General features: G+C 35.5%; 1 protein-coding gene across 3 annotated transcripts in view; it reads right to left on the minus strand.

The window, feature by feature from the left end:
- The window catches only part of stab1 (stabilin 1), a 41,759-nt gene extending 20,049 nt beyond the window's left edge, over positions 1–21,710 (minus strand). Inside the window, exons 1-31 of one of the 3 annotated variants that reach the window (XR_009268445.1) lie at positions 21,415–21,710; positions 20,188–20,318; positions 19,998–20,113; positions 17,410–17,486; positions 16,227–16,296; positions 16,044–16,139; positions 15,815–15,925; positions 14,831–15,018; positions 14,611–14,741; positions 13,235–13,362; positions 13,032–13,108; positions 12,749–12,892; positions 8,164–8,301; positions 7,985–8,056; positions 7,787–7,900; positions 7,574–7,627; positions 6,806–6,886; positions 6,450–6,608; positions 6,232–6,294; positions 5,939–6,037; positions 5,181–5,267; positions 4,993–5,104; positions 4,675–4,861; positions 4,144–4,237; positions 3,756–3,911; positions 2,422–2,517; positions 2,161–2,256; positions 1,606–1,653; positions 1,360–1,487; positions 1,163–1,271; positions 987–1,064 (exon numbers count right to left, since the gene is read on the minus strand). Coding sequence is in view for 2 of the 3 variants with exons in the window: in XM_058760986.1 (XP_058616969.1) it covers positions 987–1,064; positions 1,163–1,271; positions 1,360–1,487; positions 1,606–1,653; positions 2,161–2,256; positions 2,422–2,517; positions 3,756–3,911; positions 4,144–4,237; positions 4,675–4,861; positions 4,993–5,104; positions 5,181–5,267; positions 5,939–6,037; positions 6,232–6,294; positions 6,450–6,608; positions 6,806–6,886; positions 7,574–7,627; positions 7,787–7,900; positions 7,985–8,056; positions 8,164–8,301; positions 12,749–12,892; positions 13,032–13,108; positions 13,235–13,362; positions 14,611–14,741; positions 14,831–15,018; positions 15,815–15,925; positions 16,044–16,139; positions 16,227–16,296; positions 17,410–17,486; positions 19,998–20,113; positions 20,188–20,318; positions 21,415–21,468 (3,294 nt within the window). In the remaining variant the exon portion in view is untranslated. The other 2 variants (XM_058760986.1, XM_058760988.1) reach the window with 2 other exon arrangements.
- Positions 21,711–22,202: the final 492 nt, after the last annotated feature.

Here is a 22,202-nt window from a genome sequence, read left to right on the forward strand (position 1 = left end):
ATTTGCAATGACTTTCTATGTAATCTATTTGCGCTAATATTTAATTTTGCTTTTAGTGTGCACACACCATTAGAACATTGCTATGTTCAGCTGCTAATGTGTTCTGAGTTTAGGGCTTTGCTTTGTTGTTGCCAGGGGGTTTTGAGTAGTTGCTAGGTCATTGCTATGCCATTTCTTAGGTGTTCTTTATGTTTTTAGGGCATTGCAATGTAGCTACTAGGGTGTTGCCATGCATTTGCTCAGGTGCTCTAACTGTGTTTAATGCATTGCTATGCTGTTGCTAGGGTGTTCTATGTGTTTTTGGGGCATGCTCTGTTGTTGCTAGGGTGTTTTCATGTACAAATAAGTGTTTTGTGTGCATTGCTATCAAAGACTTTACATACAGGAAGACTATGCACTCCTATTACTTATGAATGGGAGAAAGTGCAACGCCCAATATGGCGAATAAGCCCCACCTTCTAAATGAAAGGGCCAATCGTTGATTAGTAAAGTCATGACTGCACATGCTTTTTGGCTGGTATAGCATGAAAAACAAGCTTTTTTTAATGCTATTTGAACATAAGAAAGCTTTATGGGACTGTTGTTGTCAGATTTCATTGGTGTTTTCAAATATGAAATTTAATCGTAAGCTTCGTGAACAGTTTTGGAGAATTTCATGGTTCTCTATTCAAAGATATAGGAGCTGAACTTGCATGCCTGAGAGGCATTTCAAAGATGGCTGGTGAGTGAAATTACTTGTCTTAAAGGGACTTTATTGCTATGTTATTGCAATGCAGTTGCTAAAGTGTTCTAAGTGTGTTTGGGGTGTTGTTATGTTGTTGCTAGGGTGTTGCTATGTAGTCTTTAGACATGTCTTGGTTCCCTCCTTCCATGCAACTCAAACAAATGTTCTCATTTATTGTAAAGTAATAATACAAAGTTGAATACTTTTGATTTAAAATAAAATAAAAAAAAACAGACACAATCTTTGCTTTAAGTTAAATTACCGTGTCAATGATGTGAATGCACCCATTTATTGCCTTGAGGTCTGGAGCGATGATGGTAGCATTGCCGATCATGAGCTCCTGGGAACATGAGGGTTAACAGGTCACATCAGAACAGTTAAAGATGACCAGTTTAAGGTGCTAATTAATCCGAGTGGTGGGGTTTGTGTGACAGTTACCCTGCCGTTGCTATTGACCTCCCATTTAGTCTTTCCTAGAGTCTGTACTGTTTTACCAACCATCTGCTGTAAGTCTTCAGAGGTGTATATCCCATCTAAAAAATGAACTCTAGACAGAAATTGCACATGAAAAATGCTTTTATTGTATTTTTTTTAAACCTCAGAAATCAGTTTGCGATGTCGATCCAATCACTTACTGCAGAAGGTGAGGAAGCCTGTAATAATCGAACCAAAACGACTCCTCTGAATCGGTGAGGTTTTTGAAAGCAGCTTTAGATGGAACCAAAGCTGTGACTCTTCTGTCGCTGTCAATCACTTTGTGCCTCTGCAGATGAACACAGAAATGTTGTATTATATTATTTGTGTACATACTCGCATTATGTTACTAAAAAATTATTGTAAATTAATTAATTGACAGTTTACTTGGGTAAAGATGAACTTACTAGAAGGAAGCGATTGAAATTATAAAACTCAGAGTTTCCATCTAGCTCCTGAAAATAAAAACAATAAAAAGATGAACAACTTAACAATACGTTTCGATTTTGAATGCTTTTGAATGTTTTTATGAACAAATCTGTTGTGCATGAGTCCATATATGTTATATTGAAATGTTTTTGTGTTTGAAAATTGAAAAATATTGTTTTGTTTAGAAATATGAAAACATTTTTTTTCCATTTCCTTGATCAATGAACTCTCATTCTAACTGACAGAACTGTATGCCGTTTTTCAGTCAAAACATAATTTTGTTTGTTTATGGTTTGTGTATGTTGTGTTCATTTGAAATATAATGTATGAAAAAAATAATGAAAAACAATTATGTATGTTTTAATTAGTTTTGTTATTAGTACTAACTTTTAATCATTTAAATAAAATGTAAAAAATGAAATACATACATTTATTGCTATTATTTATTAGTAAACCATTTTTACGCATTTTTAAATGTTGACAACTAATTTATATCTTTACAATTAAATAAATGCATAAATGCGTCATCTTACCACAAGCATGTTTCCGTAACATGTGAGTCCGTCGCCTTCGTATTCGTTTCGGCACACGCATTCACGTATTCCTGGGCTCTTTAATTTACATGTGGCCTGAACACATTATCATACTGTTACGCCACATTACACGCTAGCTCTTGCATGTATAAAGGAGTGTTAGCCTTTAAATATAATTTCACCAGCATCCGTATTTTGACAGGTTGTTCAGAGATTTACAGATGTATTTAACAGATAAATCTGCAATCATGAAATACAAACCCGAGAATGGCAGCCTCCGTTAGCTGACAAACAGGGGTTGACGACTTTACAGACGACGCCGTCTCCCATGAAGCCTTTCTTGCAGCTACATTCATTCTGAACAGAGAAATAGGTTGAACAAAACTCAGTTCTGGGTTTGCAATAGTAATTTTTCTTTTATACTTAAAGGGTTAGTTCACCCAAAAATGAAAATTAGCCTGTGTTTTACTCACCCTCGAGGCATCCTAGGTGTATGTGACTTTCTTCTTTCAGACAAATCCAGTCGGAGTTATATTAAAAATTGTCCTGACACTTCTAAGCTCTATCATTGCAGTCAGCGTGTTTCTGTACAACAGTCCAAGAGACGTTAAATAAAGTGTGTGCATCCATAATAAATGTGCCTCACACGGCTCCGGGGTGTGAATAAAGGCCTCGAATCGATGCGTTTTTGTTAGAAAAATATCCCCATTTCAAACGTAATAAACACTTTTCTCTGACTTCTGCTGACTATCATATGTGCAAGCTCTTCCAGCGGATGACGTAGGATGTATAGTATGCGTAGCGCACACGTCTGTGAGATATGCACCCCCTGGAGCCATGTGAGGCACGTTTTACTATGGATGTGCATGCTTTATTTAACGTCTCTTGGACTGTTGTGCAGAAACACCACCACCCCCTCTCCACTGCAATGATAGAGCTTGGAAGAGCAAGGACAATTTTTAATATAACTCCGATTAGATTCGTCTGAAAGAAGAAGGTCATATACACCTAGGATGCCTCGAGGGTGAGTAAAACACAGGCTAATTTTCATTTTTGGGTGAACTAAGCCTTTAAGTTCTCGGTTATGTTTCATTGAAGTAATAATTCAGTTTAATTAAAAAAATTTAACTGTAAAACTGTTCTGTTTTTTATATAAACAGTATATTAATTTTTTTTTTATTACATTTTTTTAAATATTTTTTTATTTATTTTTATCATCATTGGTTTGATTCCCAGCAAAATGTACATGCATAAACTAAAAATGTATGTCTTCATCACAGCGTGTATATATTCATATATGTATGTATATATTGACAGATGTATTCAAATAAAATCATCTATCAATAGTATAAATGCTGAGGTAGTTGAAAAACTGGCATAACAAAATACTTGGTCGTAAATGAGAAACAGTAACACAATTTCAAGAAAAACATAAGAATTTCCAACAACTAAAATATGTGTTTGTGTCAAATTGACGAAGAGCATTATAAGGGCTAGACAAGAACCTCCAAGATGCAAAAGACATTCAACAGGCGCTCCAGTGATATTATTTGTCCTACAGGTTAACTGTATCCTCACAGCTTGTTCAGTATTACCTGTCCTGGTCCAGTGACTGTGCATTGTGCATTTTCATGACATCCACCACGGCTCTCACTCAAGCAGTTATTGATTCCCACACACAAACGTCCATCGCCTGTCCATCCTTCCATACAAACACAGTTCACCTTTCCTGCATCGTACATACATCCAGCCTACAAAACAAAAAAGTTAAGCTCAAAATGATTACTTTTATAATTAGAATTATTTAAGGCATAGCCAATGCAATCATTTTCATGTGTCAGTTTGAATCCAAGGAGCAACTTTAAATCACTTCTGAATTCTGATGTACTAGTAAAAATTAGGCAGACATCACTTCAGATTTCAGATTTCTACATGTGAGGGCTAAAGGCAAACTGCTGGAAAAAGGAAATCCATCTGTCTCACATTGACGTCGCAGCCTCCTCTCTGAGGCTGGAGGCAGGGATTGGTTTTAGTGCAGGTGTAACCGTCTCCTTCGTATCCAGGCAGACAAACACACCTAGCACAATGGACGATAGATCAATAACATGCCAAAGATTGATGGCGAACACATAAACTGGCATTACTAACATGCTTGCTTCAGTGGGCACTGCAATACATATTTATTTAATTTTATTTTATTTTGTTTTTTCAACCCAGTACTTTTACTGCAGAGTAAAAGTATTGGGTTGTAAAAAAAAAAAAAGCTAAATATTTGCCAAACATTTTGTCCAAAATAAAATTAAAAAAGTAATAAAATAGAATAAAATAAAATAAAAAATAATGTGCACTGCAGAGTAAAAGTAGTGGGCTGTAAAAAATATAATTTTGTCTAAATAAAATAAATTAAAGCAAAAAATAAAATATTTGCCAAAAAAATTATATTTGCCAAAATTAAAATAAAATACCTGAGTGCAGTCTATAATGATCTACACATCATGCTCAAGTGACACTAACATGGTTTGATCGTTGTGGTAGACACATTTAGCGTGAATGTGGCAGTGCTCGAGGATGCCGTCTGAATTGCAGGGGGTAGCGGTCTGGTCACAAAGCTCCCCCGAAAACCCCTCCTGACAGGATCCTCTTCTACACATCCCCATACTGTCAGGCCTGTTATCACACACGCCATGGACGCAGCGGCAATCTACAGGAGCAAACAGAGCACGAGCAGAGGAGAAGGTCACGGAACGCTGGTACTGTACCAGCAGATTTATGCTTTAGACAAAGAGACAGAAGAGGAGGTATTATGAAAGTATATAAGGTATATAACTTCACCTTCATCACAGTTCTCTCCATGTTTGTTGGGGTTTGAGCAGAGGTGGCAGCCTACACCCGTAAACGCTGGTTCACATTTACAGGAGCCATTCCCATTGATGCCGTCAAAACACTACGAACAGACACATGACAAATAAACACCAGAACTTCCAGTCACGACCGTAGTGAGTTCATATTTGCATACTTACAGTCCCTTTATCATAACACGGGTGCTGGAAACCCCCAATGCACGGTTTACAGTCTGGCCCATAGAAACCACTGCAACACTGTGGCGTCTGAAAACAGGATGTCACACGTTTCAGTGGTATCGGTTCCAGAAGCATTTTTGCTATTTATTTTTCCCCAAAAGAATTTTAAAAAAGTCATATCATTAAAAAGTTACAAACCCTGAACTTAGCCAACGAGCTACGAGAAGAATCACAACATTACAAACTTTGATTTGAAGGAAAAAAAGACCAAAAAACTGTACAAAAAGACAAAGGTACAAGACTGTGTATTTAACGGAACTACAATCCCATGAACCACTGCGAATGACATAATCAAATTAAACAATATTGAAAATATAAAACTATTCATTTAAAGTTGTTGATTATATCAGTAGAAACAATATATTTTGAGTTTATTGCAAAATATGCGTTTATTTACAAGCTCTTGTAGTATGTTTTGTACAGAATCATAGGTAATGTAGTTTTATCATGAATTCTGCTGCTAAATGGGATTACTTTAAAAATAAGTTGAAATAATGCAGGTTGATGGCTTCATCTGAAGTATATACCATTGATGATCAACCTTGTAGCATAGATCTGTCTTGAAAGGTTTATAAGTTATCGATAAAAAACTATTTACCCATGTAGAAAACTAATGGAGTTTTTGAAATTTTACAACAATTGCAGACATTTATGGAAGGTTGTGTTTGTATGTGGAATCTGAGACCTTGTTTTCATACCCTCTCAGTAATGTTGCAGTATTTGGCACAGCCTTCCTCGAATAAAGAATATGACCATCGGCGATCAGGAATTGGTTCGCAGCCTCTTAAATTATATCCCTAGGTGAATAAAGCCCAGATCCAGTGTTCGTGTCAATAAATTATGCAGCTCTGCTGTAAACAGTGGCTATGTTTAGATTTTCTTCATTGGTTGTTGTAATTTTGAAAATACATTCATTTAAAATGTATTTTAATAAGTATATATTGATTATAAATGCTGATATAGTTCATAAATAATTGAAAACATCAAATACCAGATCAACACTTCCAGGCGGACATTGTGTCTCATGGATATGGCTGCATCGGACACAGGTACCCTAAGAAACGAAGCAACATTTTTCACAGGATTCATAGAAAATCTTGTTGCACAGATGTTTTATTATCCATGAAATTATGTTGAATAGAATTAGGGTGTTGAATATTTGTTTTGCTAGCAACAACTATGTGTAGTCATGCATTAAAAGAAACCTACAAAAGAGATCCTACTCCCATTAATGTCACACCGATGGGGCATTATGGGAACTATAGAGGAAGGTACAAGAACTCCATCAATTAGGTGAATGATTCCATTAGATGCGACAATGTCTTTCGTTTCGAGAGGTATTCCTTTATCGCCCAGGAAGACTCTTCCCTGTGGATTGATTGAGAGAGTGTAAAACCAACAGTTTTGTCATTTTCCAATTTCCCATTATTACAATGTCACTAAGTCACCAAATTTTTCATTTAAAAACAGAATGAGGCCCAACCCATTTGTACCAAATTTCATAAAAATTTCTCATTCCCATCAGGAGTTACAGTCAATGCAATCATAAAAGCACATTCACTTACATCCTCAGAGGCATTGATCCTTAAGATCTCACTGGCCATTGTTGTAATCTCAGACATGCTAGCAAGCTGGTCCACAGTAACCTAAGGCAAAGATATTTTACATGATGTATATTATCCATTTCACAACTATGAAACTGGGCCAAAAATTTCACCAAACGTGCTGGTTTAAGACTAGTTTAAAAACATACATTTAATATTATTTTAAAACTCACTGACCCAAGGTTTATACAAATATTGCACTTACATCCTAGATTAAAGATTTTAATTAATGTGTGCATTGCTAAACACTTGACAAATACAGCTATCTTTTGAAAAAGCGGTTGGAAAATGGATCAAAGGTATTGATATCTAATTGGTAACTCCATTCTTGTGAAAAATCTTATGAAATTGTATGCTGAGCAGCAAATTAGCAGCAAATGCTAATTTCGCAAGAGCTTCACAGAATGAGGTTCTAGGCATCTAGACATGCCTTAAACATTTGCCCCAACAACCCAAATAAACTCGTAGGCATACACATTTTTGTCCAATCAAATGCTCTCTAGAATAGGAATGTCCCTACTTTTAATATAACCTACAAATGACTAGCATTAGCATGTAGCAAATCATAGCTTTGGAAGTGTGACAAAAAGCAAATATGTCCAAATAAACTTACAATTTCAAGAAAATTGCATTCAGCAAAGCATTTCATGGGAAGCAACGTTCATAAATGCCTCATTTTAAAGTCAAATGAACTGTGGGAAATGAGTTTGTATGTCAAAGGAGACTTACAGCGGCCAGGGAGAACATATGGTGTTTCAGAAGCATCTGAAGCTTTGGTTTGGCCTTTAAAACAAAGAGATGAAAGATCAGAGTGTGTTATATGAACAAATATATGAATATCCTAAAGATTTGATTAAAACACTGAGTAAATATTTGTTCTGAATAATTTGTTTATACAAATCCAACTTCATTTGAGGCAGAAAGCATATAATGGCAGCTCACTTCATTCAGCATGTACATAAGACTTCCATCTCTGGATTTGTCTATGGCTGTGTTGGTTGGAACAAACACTGTAAGCGGACCTGAACCTCTGACAGGCAACAGGGCTCCACAATTCTGCAGCAGAAAGAGAAAAAATGTTCTCAGTGCTTGGGTTCAGCAGAGAAATGCAGAAAAAGAGCAGGAGAGGAGATCACTCACATCTACCAGAGACAGGAATCGATTGAACCTGTCATCCTCTCTGAAAATCTCTCCGATGGTCTTTGAGGAGAACTTGAGACATTAGAACATCTACATTAGAGGGTGTTGAGGTTGGTGCTGTGTGTCATTCATCAGATATTATTATATCAGCTTCAGTCAAACAGGTTGAACAGATTTACCTCCATGTTGTTGTTTGAAGACTCGATATGAGCAAGAGTAAAGGGCTTGTCAATAATATGAATTATTCCGTTGGATGCTGGGATATCGCTCTCAAGTACAGTAAACAACACGTCTGGATCCCTCATCAGGATAAAGTGCTGCAGACACATGCACAAATCAATGGATGGATACATGAATAGATCAGACAGAAAAATAGACTGATGAGAGAATGATGGATAGAACAATAGACAGACATAGATAGTATGATAGACAAAACAATAGAAAGAACAATAGAACCACAGACAGAAGGACAGCATTTTAGATAACACAATAGAAAAACGATGTATAGTATGATAGAGACAAACTGACAGAATGATAGACAGAACGATAAATAGTATAATATGATAGATACTATAGACAAAAAATGGAAGACAGTACTGTAGACAGAACGCTATAAAGAATGATAGACAGAACAATAGATTGACAGACGGAACAATAGAAGGATAGAACAACATAAAGAAAGAAAAAAATAAATATAAACAGTATGATGGACAGAGCGATCGATAGAATGTTAAAATGATAGATAGAACGAATGATAGAATGATACATACATAATGATAAATAGAATGATATAAAGAACAAAGAATGGTAGACAACATAACAGAACGACAGATAGAATGTTTTAATGATAGAATGATAGATACTGTGATGGAACGATATAAAGAATGATAGAATTATAGACAGTGTGATAGACAGAACAAAAGAACGATTGATGTATAATGACAGACAGAATGTTAGTACAATAGAAAGAATGATAGTAGGATAAAGATTGATAGAATGATAGAACGATAGATACAATGATAGAACGATAGATAGAACAACGTAAAAGACGACAGATTGAATGTTAAAACAGTAGACAATCACAGGACGATAAATAGAACAATAGAATGATAGGTGAAATGATAGATACAATGATAGACAGCACAACAAAGAGAATGAAAGATATTATGACAGAATGGTAGACAGTAGGATAGAATGACTGATGTAGAATGGAAGCTAGTATGATAGATAAAATTATAGATAGAATGATAGACTTAATTATAGAATGATACAAAAGAATAATAGAACGATAGAACGATAGAACAATAGAACGATAGATGGAAAAATATAACAATAGATAGATAGAAGGCTAGATAGAAGGATAGATAGATAGATAGAACGATAGAACAATAGATAGATAGATAGATAGATAGATAGATAGATAGATAGATAGATAGATAGATAGATAGATAGATAGATAGATAGATAGAACAAACGATAGAATGATAGATAGAACAAACGATAGAATGATAGATAGAACGCTAGATAGATAGATAGATAGATAGAACGATAGATAGATAGATAGAAGGAACAACAGAACGACAGATAGACAGATAGATAGATAGATAGATAGATAGATAGATAGATAGATAGATAGATAGATAGATAGATAGATAGATAGATAGATAGAACGATACTGTAGATAGAACGAACGAACAATAGATAGACAGAACGATAGATAGATAGAAGGAACGACAGAACAATAGATAGATGGATAGACAGATAGAACGATAGATAGAACGAACGAACGATAGAACGATAGATAGACAGAACGATAGATAGATAGATAGATAGATAGATAGATAGATAGATAGATAGATAGATAGATAGATAGAATAGATAGATAGATAGATAGATAGATAGATAGATAGATAGATAGATAGATAGATAGCATGATAGATAGATAGAGCGATAGATAGACAGATAGATAGATAGATAGATGAATAGATAGATAGATAGATAGATAGATAGATAGATAGATAGATAGATAGATAGATAGATAGATAGATAGATAGATAGATAGATAGATAGATAGATAGATAGATCAGTAGATAGATAGAACGAACGATAGAACAAACGATAGATAGATAGATAGAACGAACGAACAATAGAACGATACATAGATAGACCGAACAATAGAACGATAGATAGACAGACAGAACGATAGATAGAACGATAGATTGATAGAATGATAGATTGATAAACAGAACGATAGATATATATCGAACGAACGATAGAACGATAGATAGAACAAACGATAGAACAAAAGATATATAGATTGATAGATAGAACGAACGATAGAATAGATAGAACGATAGATAGATAGATAGATAGATAGATAGATAGATAGATAGATAGATAGATAGATGAGATAGAACGATAGATAGAATGATAGATAGATAGATTGATTGATAGATAGAACGAACTATAGAATAGATAGATAGATAGATATAGTAGGGGTGGCACGATACATGTATTCATACCGAACCGTCACGGTACGGGCATCTCAGTTCGGTGCATGAGGCCTTACAACGAATACAGGCAATTCACTCCCAATCCAGAAGGGGGCGCCCGCAGTAATGCAACGCTGTTTGATAACCGTCAGCAGGAGAACAGCGAATGCCGAGTTGCGCACTTGAAAACAAAGCCCCCTAGACAGTGACCATGTGCTGATTGTGAATGCATCTCTCACTGACAAGGGAGTATACTTTAAATGCTTGCGCACTCAACTGTTTGCCAAATGGAGCTTTGTGCTCGTGTATCCTACCTTTCTCATTCGGCACAAATCCAAATATTCCATAATATTTCCATATTTGCGATGTAATGTATCTGAATGCTAAACTATTATTTATTATGTACCGTATTGTCCCGAATATAAGACGACCCTTATTATAAGACGACCCCCCTTTTTCCAGATGTACCTTTTGGAAAAAGGCTTTTTGAAAACCAAATCTTGTTTTCTATTTTTTCTCTCTCTCTGTAAAACTCTTTTTTCTTAAATTATTTTCAAATTGCATATTTTTCCTATTTAAATTTTTGTTTTGAAAGTATGGTAAATAATACTGGTAAAATGTACCAACAATGACATTGAAAAATATACACTTTTTGATATACCATTGAAATAACAGGTAGCCCATCTGAATTATACAACATTTAGGCTATCCATCTCATAGTAGCCTACCAAAATTTTATTATCAGTAGAAGTGAAATCTTATTGTAGTCTTCAAATCTGGGTAGTGTTTTTAAATCACTTACAGAGGAAGTTTGGTCCCATCAGGCTAACATGACAGTCACGACTCGTGCTGCTGTAAGCTTTTCTTTTTATTTTGTTTTCACTCGCGATCTTTACAGCACACATTACATTACATTACATATTTCATGGAACACTCGTTTTATGCGTTTTTGGCGCCACCTATTGTTGACATGTCAAAGTCTAGACCCCGAATATAAGACGACAGCGTTTTTTCAGATGTATTTCCAAGAAAAAAACATCGTCTTATATTCGGGTCAATACGGTAAATGATAGGCTTTGTACTTCAGTTGTGTTCCAACGGTGATACAGAGGCGCGCGCTGATGTTTGGTTCACTGTAATTTATTTTGATAAAGTACCAACTGTGCTGTCAAGTTAGCAATGCTGGAACTGATGTGTTTTGTGTGTGTGTGTGTTCCACATCGCTTCAATCCCAGTATACATTTACCCAACTATTATCAAAAGTATTTCTAAATCGATACAACAAAACATTTTCTTGCGACCTTACGTGAAGTATTATGACCAAATGCATTATAAAGAAGAATTGGAACTGTTCTGCAGATGCATTAGAGCTAACATTAGCATCATGCTACATAAGACAATTTATGAGATTAATAGTACATTTTACTCAGAACTCACTTCAAACCACCATCGAGTGTTTGTAATAACTTCCTTTTACGATCACATGTGGAATTTGGTCGTTCACTGTTGTTAAAATATGCTATTTATAGCCTTTTATATCGCTGCACAAATTAGCATTTCAGATGTACACAAAAATCCTACAGTAATCGTGTGTTTATTATCTTATATAATCTATAGTGGCTGTTGTCATGTTTATTTCTGCTGCTCTGCTGAAACTTGTTTGTGATGTTACCGCCTCTCCGTTCTTAAGTTGCCAGGTATACATTTCAAGTATAATACACATTAGTAAAAGGATCTATTTAAATTTTTATTTGTCTATATACACCTTGGGCGGCCGTGGTAGATTATAAAAGTAGCCCAAAAAACCGTAACCCACTGCTCTGTAATTTTTCCCGCGACTGTATTTTCAAAATAGCCCACTTGTCTTTACCCTGGCAACACTGGTTTGCTGTACCCTCATCACACAATGATAGATGACCTTCCGCGCTGAGATGACGGCAAGAAATTGGGGTCAAACCTTATCAAACGATTAATTTGCGTTAAAAAAAATATTAATGCGTTACAATTTTTTAGATTATTCGCATGCGTTAACGTTGACACTATTATTTTCACATCTAAGTGGAAAAAAATAGTAATTTGTACTACTGTCTGTTCAAAATAAACAAATACATTTTTTCCCCCCGTTGTACCGAAATCGTATCGAACCGTGACCCCCGAACCGAGGTACGTACCAAATCGTGACATCTGTGTACCGTGCCACCCCTAATAAATAGATAGATAGATAGATAGATAGATAGATAGATAGATGATGGATGGATGGATGGATGGACACCTTTTTTGTTTTGAATCTGATCTTTTCTCCTCCATACATCCACATGTCTTTCCCCTCCAGATCACTGTAGAGTTTCTGTCCGAGGATGAGGTGATTTTTGCACACTGTGTTCAGGACACTGCTCGAGGATTTTCCTGCAAGCGTCTGAAGAGCACAGCATATGTAAATATCTGGTCGCGACAAACAGGAAGTTGTCACACAAAAAAACAGGAAACATTATGAGGACGTGAAACACAAACTGCCAGGCCACTGTTTGGGTGTTTTTCAGTCTGCTTCAACCCACTTGGAAAGGATTCTGTCCCGCAGGAATGAACGCAGTGAACGGGCCATGCTGGCTGAGTGTGAACTCACACGCTTGCTCTGAAAAACACCACACACTGTCAGTGCTGGCTGCTTTCAAACTGATAAAACAAATTAAATTGTTCACTCAATGTTGGATGAGAAAAAAGAGCGGGAAAGCAGGTCTGGTGATCTCTGCGGACCCACCAAAGAACCGAACGCTTCCAGTGAGGTTTCCTGCCTGACTGCCCTCTCTGTCCAGTTCCAGAACTCTTTCCATGAGGTTACCATAGCAACGTCTGCCATCGCTGATCTGCTGAGCATTGCAGCGGCAGCTGAAAGAATGAAACGTCTCGGTTTATACCCCTGGCCTTCTGTGAGCATCTGAGCAAAGCATCTCAGCTATTCATGACGCAACAGAATCTCTCATTATTGATCTCTTTGCAAGGTCATCCCTCCTGAAAATTAACCTTGTTTTATTACAAAAAAAAAAAAAAAAACATGGTTACTATAGTAAAACCAAATTAACCATGGTTTTGCTACACTAACCATAGTTTAACCATGGTATTTGTGGTAAAACTGTGGTTATACAAATGGTAATCAATATGCCAGAAAAAATCATGGTTACTACACTTTTAATTTAATAAAACCATGGTTAATTTTCATAAGGGATTCAGATGTTTTTCTACCAATGATTTCATAATTAACACAATTCAGTATATTACTACACAGATGTTTGTTAAAGATGCCATACACGAGTGTTTCTCCCAAGGGAGAGCCACTGAGTAGTTAATGCAATGTCTACATAACATTTTCATAATGTTCAGGGGAGTGTTGTTCAGTTTTTGATGTTTAAGAAACTTCCCTTAAGAAGAAGTTTGATTAAAAACATGCATTTTTAATATTTAGTACTTAAAAGGCAATAAAGCCCCATTTCTGATCATTTCAATTGAGATTATAGACAAACATAGGTGAGCATTGCAACCTTATTCAAAATTGCAATTAAACATTTTTTTCTTCTATATTCTTATCCTTTTATGTTAGCGTAATGCATGTGTGTAAATAATTTTTACACACATGCATTTAGATACTTTAATTTTTATTTTATGTTTTATTTTTTTAAATAATGTGTTTCAAATTACAGTAATGAAATTTAGATTTATCTGCATTATGGTGATTAGAATTTAGTGGGAAATGTGCTTAATTCTAATGAATATTTTTACAATGCATACAAAATTAATAAACAAATTAATCTTAATTTATGCTGATTTATATTTAAACCAATTCCAAACATTGCAATAATCTAAAAAATAAGCTTCATTTTCATTAAACTAAATATAATTTCTAAGTCTATTTTAGGACCCTTTTTGGATTGTGTGAAAAAATTTTTTTAAATATCATTAAAAAATTTGAAAATTGAAATGGTCCAAGAATATGATTAATTTTCAATATTCTTATTGTTGGGGGTGAAATGTGACCCAGATGGACTTGGACAGGTTTTGTAAGATTCTCTCAGTCATTACAGTGGTGGTGTTGAAGGAAGTGAAAGTTGCCTTTGTCATGAGGGAAGCACCGGGACAGACCTGGGTGTGCCGTCTGAGTTGGTCTCGCAGCGGGCGCTGACGTGGCATGAACCCAGTGTGCAGGCCGATTTTTGCGTACAACCCTTCAACGGGTCGGACGACTCCATTCCAGGCAAACAAACACATTTTGACTGGAGAGAAACACACACAAAACTCATATAACAATTATGCATTGAATTCATCATTAGTTTCAGATTCTATCCCACAGTGCACTGCTCACCTTCCCTGGGCTTGTGAATTCACAGACAGTGGACTCTGCAGGACAGCCCCCATTATTAGTGTCGCAGGGGTTGATGGGAAGGCAGTGTTTACCGTCTCCCTTGAATCCCTCTTCACACTTGCACTGAAACTTCCCACCGCTAAATGAACACTTCGCGTTAGCATCGCAAATTCCAGGCGAACACACGCCTGGAACAGAATAGAAACAGATGATGGATAGGAACTGGCCTCTAAAAGGGTTGAGAAACTTGAAGTCAAGACACTACAGGAAAAAACTTTGTTTTCAATTTTGAGATTTTGGGTTATTTGGCTTTTCATAACAAGTTGTTTCAGGCTAAAGGAAAGAAAACATCCAAAAAAATACTTTTGAGTGTTTATTTAATTGCAGTTTATCTATTTGTGTCTGTTACAGTACATATATTAAAAGCCGTTTTATCTAAAAAAGTTTTTCTTCCACTTCAGTAGCACTTGTGCGCACCAAAACTTACAGTTTTATTCCCATCTATATTCTGAAGGATTTTACTGTGGGGTTTGTTCATATATCATTCGCTTGGTTTTATACAACATTTTATTCCTAAAAACATGGTTAAAATGTATATTTTCTGGCTGTCGACAGTATTTTCTGATTTATGAAGTGATAAAAAGAGATATCTAAAATCCCCTCAGTAAAAAGCTTTAACTCTAATATGTCAATAAAATTAAACATCTATTTTGAACCTGGCATCTTCCACTGTTTTGGAAAATGTAAGCAAATATTTCATTAAACATAAAATTTCTGAAAACTTGCAAGATAAAAAATGCTTGAAACTCTCATTGTAATCAATCAGCTGGGGAAATATGGTGCTATCTGTAAGTTGATTTTTTACCCTATTCACCTGGGACGTCCTGCTTTAAAATTAGCGGAATATTAACCTACATTTTCAAAACGTGGCACAAAACAAACATATAATGTAATATTTAACATGTCGCTAAACATTAGAAGTACCTATACATGTATTTCCAATCTTCTTGTATCCAGGTATACATTCACACACAGCGTTTGTGTTGTCTCCCTTACAGTACGAATAGGCCAGGCAGTTTGAGCAAGATGAAGAAACTGCAAAGGAAACAGTAAGTGTGATTTAACAAAATCAACATGATGATATTTACTAGGAATAACTGGATATTTATTGCACCATGGGTAGATAAGCTTAAAGAAATTGTCCCTAATTTACCTTTATCACACTTTGGTCCTGAAAATGGCGGCTGACAGTAACATTCGCCATCTCCGTCTGGTCCTGAATTACACTTTCCATGCACACAGCTGCACTCTACAGCAGTTATACAATTAGACAATTTTATCTCCAAACATGGTGATTATAAGCTTGTGATATCAGAAATCACTACAAATAACAGACCTGAACGGCAGTGGTCTCCATAGGTGTTCTCATTCAAACAATTCTGGCATGCAAAACCTGTATATCCCTCCTGAAAAATTGTTTATTATTATTATTATTAGTAGTAGTAGTAGTAGTAATACAGATAGTATTAGATACAAATGTCATTGAATAAAGCTGATTTAAATAAATAAATGAACATATATTTCATGAAAAACTATTGAATTAACATAAAATTAAAGTAAAAGAACATATTATATATTTATTTGTTTGTTTATTACTATTTTTAATTGTGATATTACTTGCCACAACAATGCTTAAATACTAGAGCTGGGCAACGATTATTCGCGATTAATCGCATCCAAAATAAAAGTTTTTGTTTATATAATATATCTGTGTGTACTGTGTATATTTATTATGTGTATATAAAGACACACACATACAGTATATATTTTGAAAAGATTTACATGTATTTACATGTATATATTTATTAATATAATTTATATGATATATAAATATATTTAATATATAAACATAACACATTTTTCTTAAATATATACACATACATGGGTGTGTATTCATATATACATAATAAATACACACAATACACACACATATATTATGTACACAAAAACTTTTATTTTGGATGCGATTAATCGCGATTAATCGTTGCCCAGCACTATTAAATACATAATAGATTAAAAAATTGTGAAATCAAAAACCAGAATTACAGAATTTTGTAAAATATGTCAAAGTAAAACTTAATTTTATATCACTTTAATAAAACTTTAATAAATATGTATCTATTTCAACAAAAATGTTTGAATTTACATAATATTTCATAATATATTTTTTCAATTAACAATTAATCTCCGCACGCCTGACGGCAATCGATAGGTGCGTTGGAGACAAAGTCCAGCCAGGTCAAAAACTGAAAAGCAAAATACAAATCCTGCACACTATCTATGCAAAAGGTATCAAAATATTTATTAACAACATTTCTGTAACATTGTTAATAAATATTGTGATACCTTTTGCGTAGATAGTGTGCGGGATTTGTTTTTTGCTTTTCATAATATATTTTTTAAAAGTAAGTCTATTTTACATTATTAGTATAATCTATTTATATTGTCTGTTTATTTGGAATGAATGAATTAATGAATGAATAAGTTTACTTTCAGTAAAAGAACTCATATACACTTACATTACAAACACAGGTGCCATTTGCAGAGTCACATGTACCATAACCATTACACATCTTTCCGGACCAGCTAGGGCAAGCTGGAAAAACAAACAGGACTGATTAGAAAATTCATCATTTAGTAGATACTTTCTCACCTAAAGCAAAGTACATTTAAAGCAGCAATCTTTGGGTTTCCTGTTCATACATTTAACCATAACCATACTTAACTAGTTCAGAAGAAACTGCATATACTAAAAACTGTTAGGACAATTACAGCATATAGATTTTAATGTATTTTAAATTTCTTATTAATTTGTCATAATAAATTATATTTCATATCCTCCTGAACCCGGGGAAAAAAAGTTTTGTTCATGGCATTTCATTTTATGAAATATGTGTGTAAAATTATAAGATTCTCGGGAGGGGAAAATCGGGGCTAAATCGGGGCTAAAAATCCTGCAGTGTGAGCCCGGCTTTAGAGTATTACATTTGATCACTAAAGCCGGGCTCACTCTACACTACTTTCCCCTCCTGAAAATCGCAGGAAAAATCTTGTCGAGCACCTCGATTGGTCCCGATGTTCGGCGCAGATTATCTGGTAATGTGAGGTGTTCACCGATCGACTCTTGTACCTCCCGATCTGCTAGTACACAAATCGGGGCCACCCCGATCATATCAAACATGTTGATGACGGCTATATGATTATATCTGTACTTTCACAATAGCCAGTGCGCGTCCGCAAAACAGCTGCTGTATGGCTCCATTGGATAGTGGAGATGGAGGAAAATGCTTCTTGACATTTTGTAGTAACACGGCTGTCTGTAATGTGTCAAAAACGTATCACAACCGTAAGGAGAAAGAGAAGCGCTGGGGTGACCTCAGTTTTGAATGTACCGGGTGAGTGCAGAAAGCCTCTAGCATGCTAGCTAACATATGTAAACATCGCTGAAATATCAATGACGATCTGCCGCATGAGATCACTTGAGGCGCTCCTTCTGGCATGATACTCTTAATAATATCTTGCAGTGTGCGATGCGCCTCGATTTTCAAATCTTGTAGTGTGTGCATGTTTAAGATTTGAGGGAAGACAATCTGCAAAGATTTTCCTTATGTGTGTGCTGCAACCAGATTTCATAATCGGTTAGGATTTTAAAAATCCTGTAGTGTGAGCCCAGCTTAAGGGTCAGTTTTACTATACAATACCCAAGACGTGTCACTTGTATAGATTTGAATGGGGAAAAATGTAATGTTCAATATGGCTGCTCTATTGCAGGAAGCCCTGCCTTCTGAATGAAAGAGCCAATCGCTAATCGGTAAAGTCAGCATGTCACTGCAGCTGCCGTTAGAAGTCCCGGTTGCTATAGAAACAGTCAGCGTTCTGAGACATGCGCATTTCCCCCCATTCAAAGAGATAAGAGTTGCACTTCCATGCCCGAGAGGCATTTCAAAGATGGCCGTCGAGTGACATGACTTGCCTTAAAGGGACTTTGGTAAACAGGGCAAATTGGCGCGAGAACGCAATTCCAAAACAGCGCCGATGGGAGGGGAAATTTCTGCGGGTGATTTACTAACAACGCGCACAGGCAACATTTCATTTACATATTGACCAACACAATATACCAAGCGCAGTGCAAATTAGCATAGTCACGAATAAACAATAAAGAAATAAGCCACAGTACGTTGAAAAGAACCAGAAGCCAAAAAATCAAGGGCAACAGTTTTGATAGACCTGGTATTGCATGACTCTAGTTGAGGGTTCCAAGTTTACTTTTATTTCCTGAAGAAAATTAAAAATAACATGGCTTGGCAAACGATATGTTCGGATAATTCTGGCATTCAAAATAAATTAATACATGAGGAAAAAATCCTCTCACTTCTACGCGCTCTCTGTTCTCTGCGTTGTCTCCTCCTAGCAACAAATTGCATCCATTTCAAGCGCAAAATAGATTAAGACATGCTTTTTTTGAGCGTTAAATAATATCGCAAATGCCGTGCGCAAACGTTAGTAAATCTCGTTGCGTGATTCATTTTAATACTCTCCTCCCATAAATTTTGCTTCTGAAAGGGAAACTCCTAGAAATGCATATTCAGTAAGGTCAGGTGCAAAGATGACTGTGTCCACTCCTTTTCAGCGCTAATTCGTCACTGCGCGTCTGAGGACAAAAGTTTATTCCTTGCCCCAGGAGGATATAAAGAGATGACATATTAAAATGAGTGCTGTCAAACGATTAATCGTGATTAATCGCATCCAAAATAAAAGTTTTTGTTTCCATAATATACGTTTATGTGTGTTGTGTTTATTTATTATGTATATATAAATACACACACATTCAAAATATATTTTGAAAATACTTACATGCATATACATTGATATATTTATATTATTATATTTTATACTATGTATAAATATATTTAATATATAAACATAACATATTTTTCTTTAATACATACATGAATGTGTTTGTATTTATATATAGGCCTACATAATAAATATACACAGTACACACTCATATGTGAACAAATACTTTTATTTTGGATGCGATTAATCGTTGACAGCACTAATTAAAATCTCAAGTGCAGAAACACTTTTTTAGGCCATGGTAACTCACGCAAGCACAGGGGCCCCCAGAAGCCAGGACAGCAGTGATGGACTGTCGTAACGCCCTGACAGCTATGAGAGCACCCTGACAGCTCTACTTGGTGACTGCCGATCTCCACAACGTATCTGAAACAGCACAGAACGCATTGAACACAAACTTTCTGAGCGAACAGAAAGGAAAAGCCTGGATAATCACACACCTGCAGATATCGGGGTTCTGGGTGATCTTCCTGAACCCTCGCGGGCAAACGATGGCGGCGGAAGCGGCGCAGGATGTGCAGGGAGTACTGTGACGGACTGTAACGGGCGCATCGCAGCGATTAGAAATGGCCTGGAATGACAAAAAAAGCAAAAGGTGGCTCGAGAACATGCATTTCATATCGCAAAATGTTGTGCAAAATTCACGTAAAACATTAAGAAAAATCATTAATGTATTAAAAACGTAAGCGGAAAACTATTCTTTAAACACGAATATAGGCTACTCTGTGGTAAAGTAGCCTACCATTTTTAGTGAGGAGTGACACCTCTTTTTGTTAGGCATTTGATTAGCATTTCAAAGAAAACCACTCAGTACATGTCCAAAAAGTATTATATATTTAAAAATTATACCACACTTACAAAAACATTCTAGGCCAGTACCATGGTTCAGCAATCAGTTACAAAAAATACCAAAGATTATGCATGGGACTAAGACTATTTCGATTTGTTTTGGGCATGTAGTATTAGTGTAACGTATTCATGGAAGTACCTTGGAGTACCATGTAAATACCATTATAATTTGTACTACCAAAGTCCAAATACAAAAATATCATAGTATTTTTTTAAAGTGCATATTTATATGGTATAGTATTTACATGGCCCTTAAATAAATACCACCGTGCATGTACAAAAATCTTTTAATAAATCATATAAATACTGACTTAAAGACGTAAACAACGTCATGCAACTTTCCTGAATGTATCTGGCATACTATCTATCATAGTAAATAACTATACTATGAATCAAAGTACCATTGTATTACCATCTGATATCAGCAATGTACCATGGTACCACCACTTTTTCCACGGCATTTACATATTATACAACGGTATTACCATAGTGCATGTCCAAAAAAGTATTATTAATTAAAAATTATATGACACTTACAAAAGTGTAATGGGTCAGTACCATGGTACAGTGATCAATCACAAAAAAATACTAAAAAGTAGACATGGTACCATGGCAGTATTAATTTGTTTTGGACACTATGGCAGTACTTGTAATGGCAATACCGTAGTACTTTTTAGTCCATATTCACATAGTATAGTATTTACATGGTCTTTCAATGAATACCTTGGTATTACCACAGTACATGTCCAAAAAAACTTTTAACAAATCATGTAAAAAGTTACCTAAACACGTAAGCAAACAGTTTTCATGCAACTTACCTGAATGTGTGAAGTCCACAGTACCATGAGTCCCAAAATGAGAAGATAAGACATGTCTGCTTCCCCAAAGCCAGTAAAAAAATCCTGAAAAGTCGTCAGATAAACATGCAACACAAACAGAACTGCCTCTCCCGAGACCAGCCACTATCTCCAGTCAATGCACACAACAGGACATCTCGATTTCTAACATCTCCAGAAAAACCTCTTCAGATGTTGTCACTCATGTACTTTCAAGGGTTTGCATGTTGAACAGCTTGCCACTGAGTGAGAGAGGTTTGATGTGACTACACAGCAGCTTCAAGCAAGAGAAAGGGTGAGAAAAACATCTTTTCCTGACAGGAAAATCACCGGATTTCCTCTACCACATTGCCTCAGTGATGATTTGGGAAGTCCATGTTTGTCAGCTGACAAGATCAGCAGAATTTGAAAATGGAACACTGAGAATTAGCACTTTTTTTATTTTATTTTTTTATTTCACAGGGTCACATAAATAGTGCCAGCACCACTAGGGTTAGAGTTGTGGTTGACTTCTTATTAAAAGTGAGAAACTTGTAAAAAAAAAACAAGATATTTACAGAGTGACATTCACACATTTAATAGCACATTTATCTAAAATATTTTATCAGTTGACATTTTCTGTGGGAATCGAACCCATGACCTTTAAGTCATTAGTGCGTTGCTCTATCATTTGAGCCACAGGAATGATAAAATGAAGTTTGAACAATCATAAACTTTTATATCTCCTTTTTACCTTGAAGAAAATTATTCTTTGTACAATTTTATTTTAT

This window comes from Onychostoma macrolepis, chromosome 22, assembly GCF_012432095.1.
Source record: "Onychostoma macrolepis isolate SWU-2019 chromosome 22, ASM1243209v1, whole genome shotgun sequence".
NCBI classification, from domain to species: domain Eukaryota; kingdom Metazoa; phylum Chordata; class Actinopteri; order Cypriniformes; family Cyprinidae; genus Onychostoma; species Onychostoma macrolepis.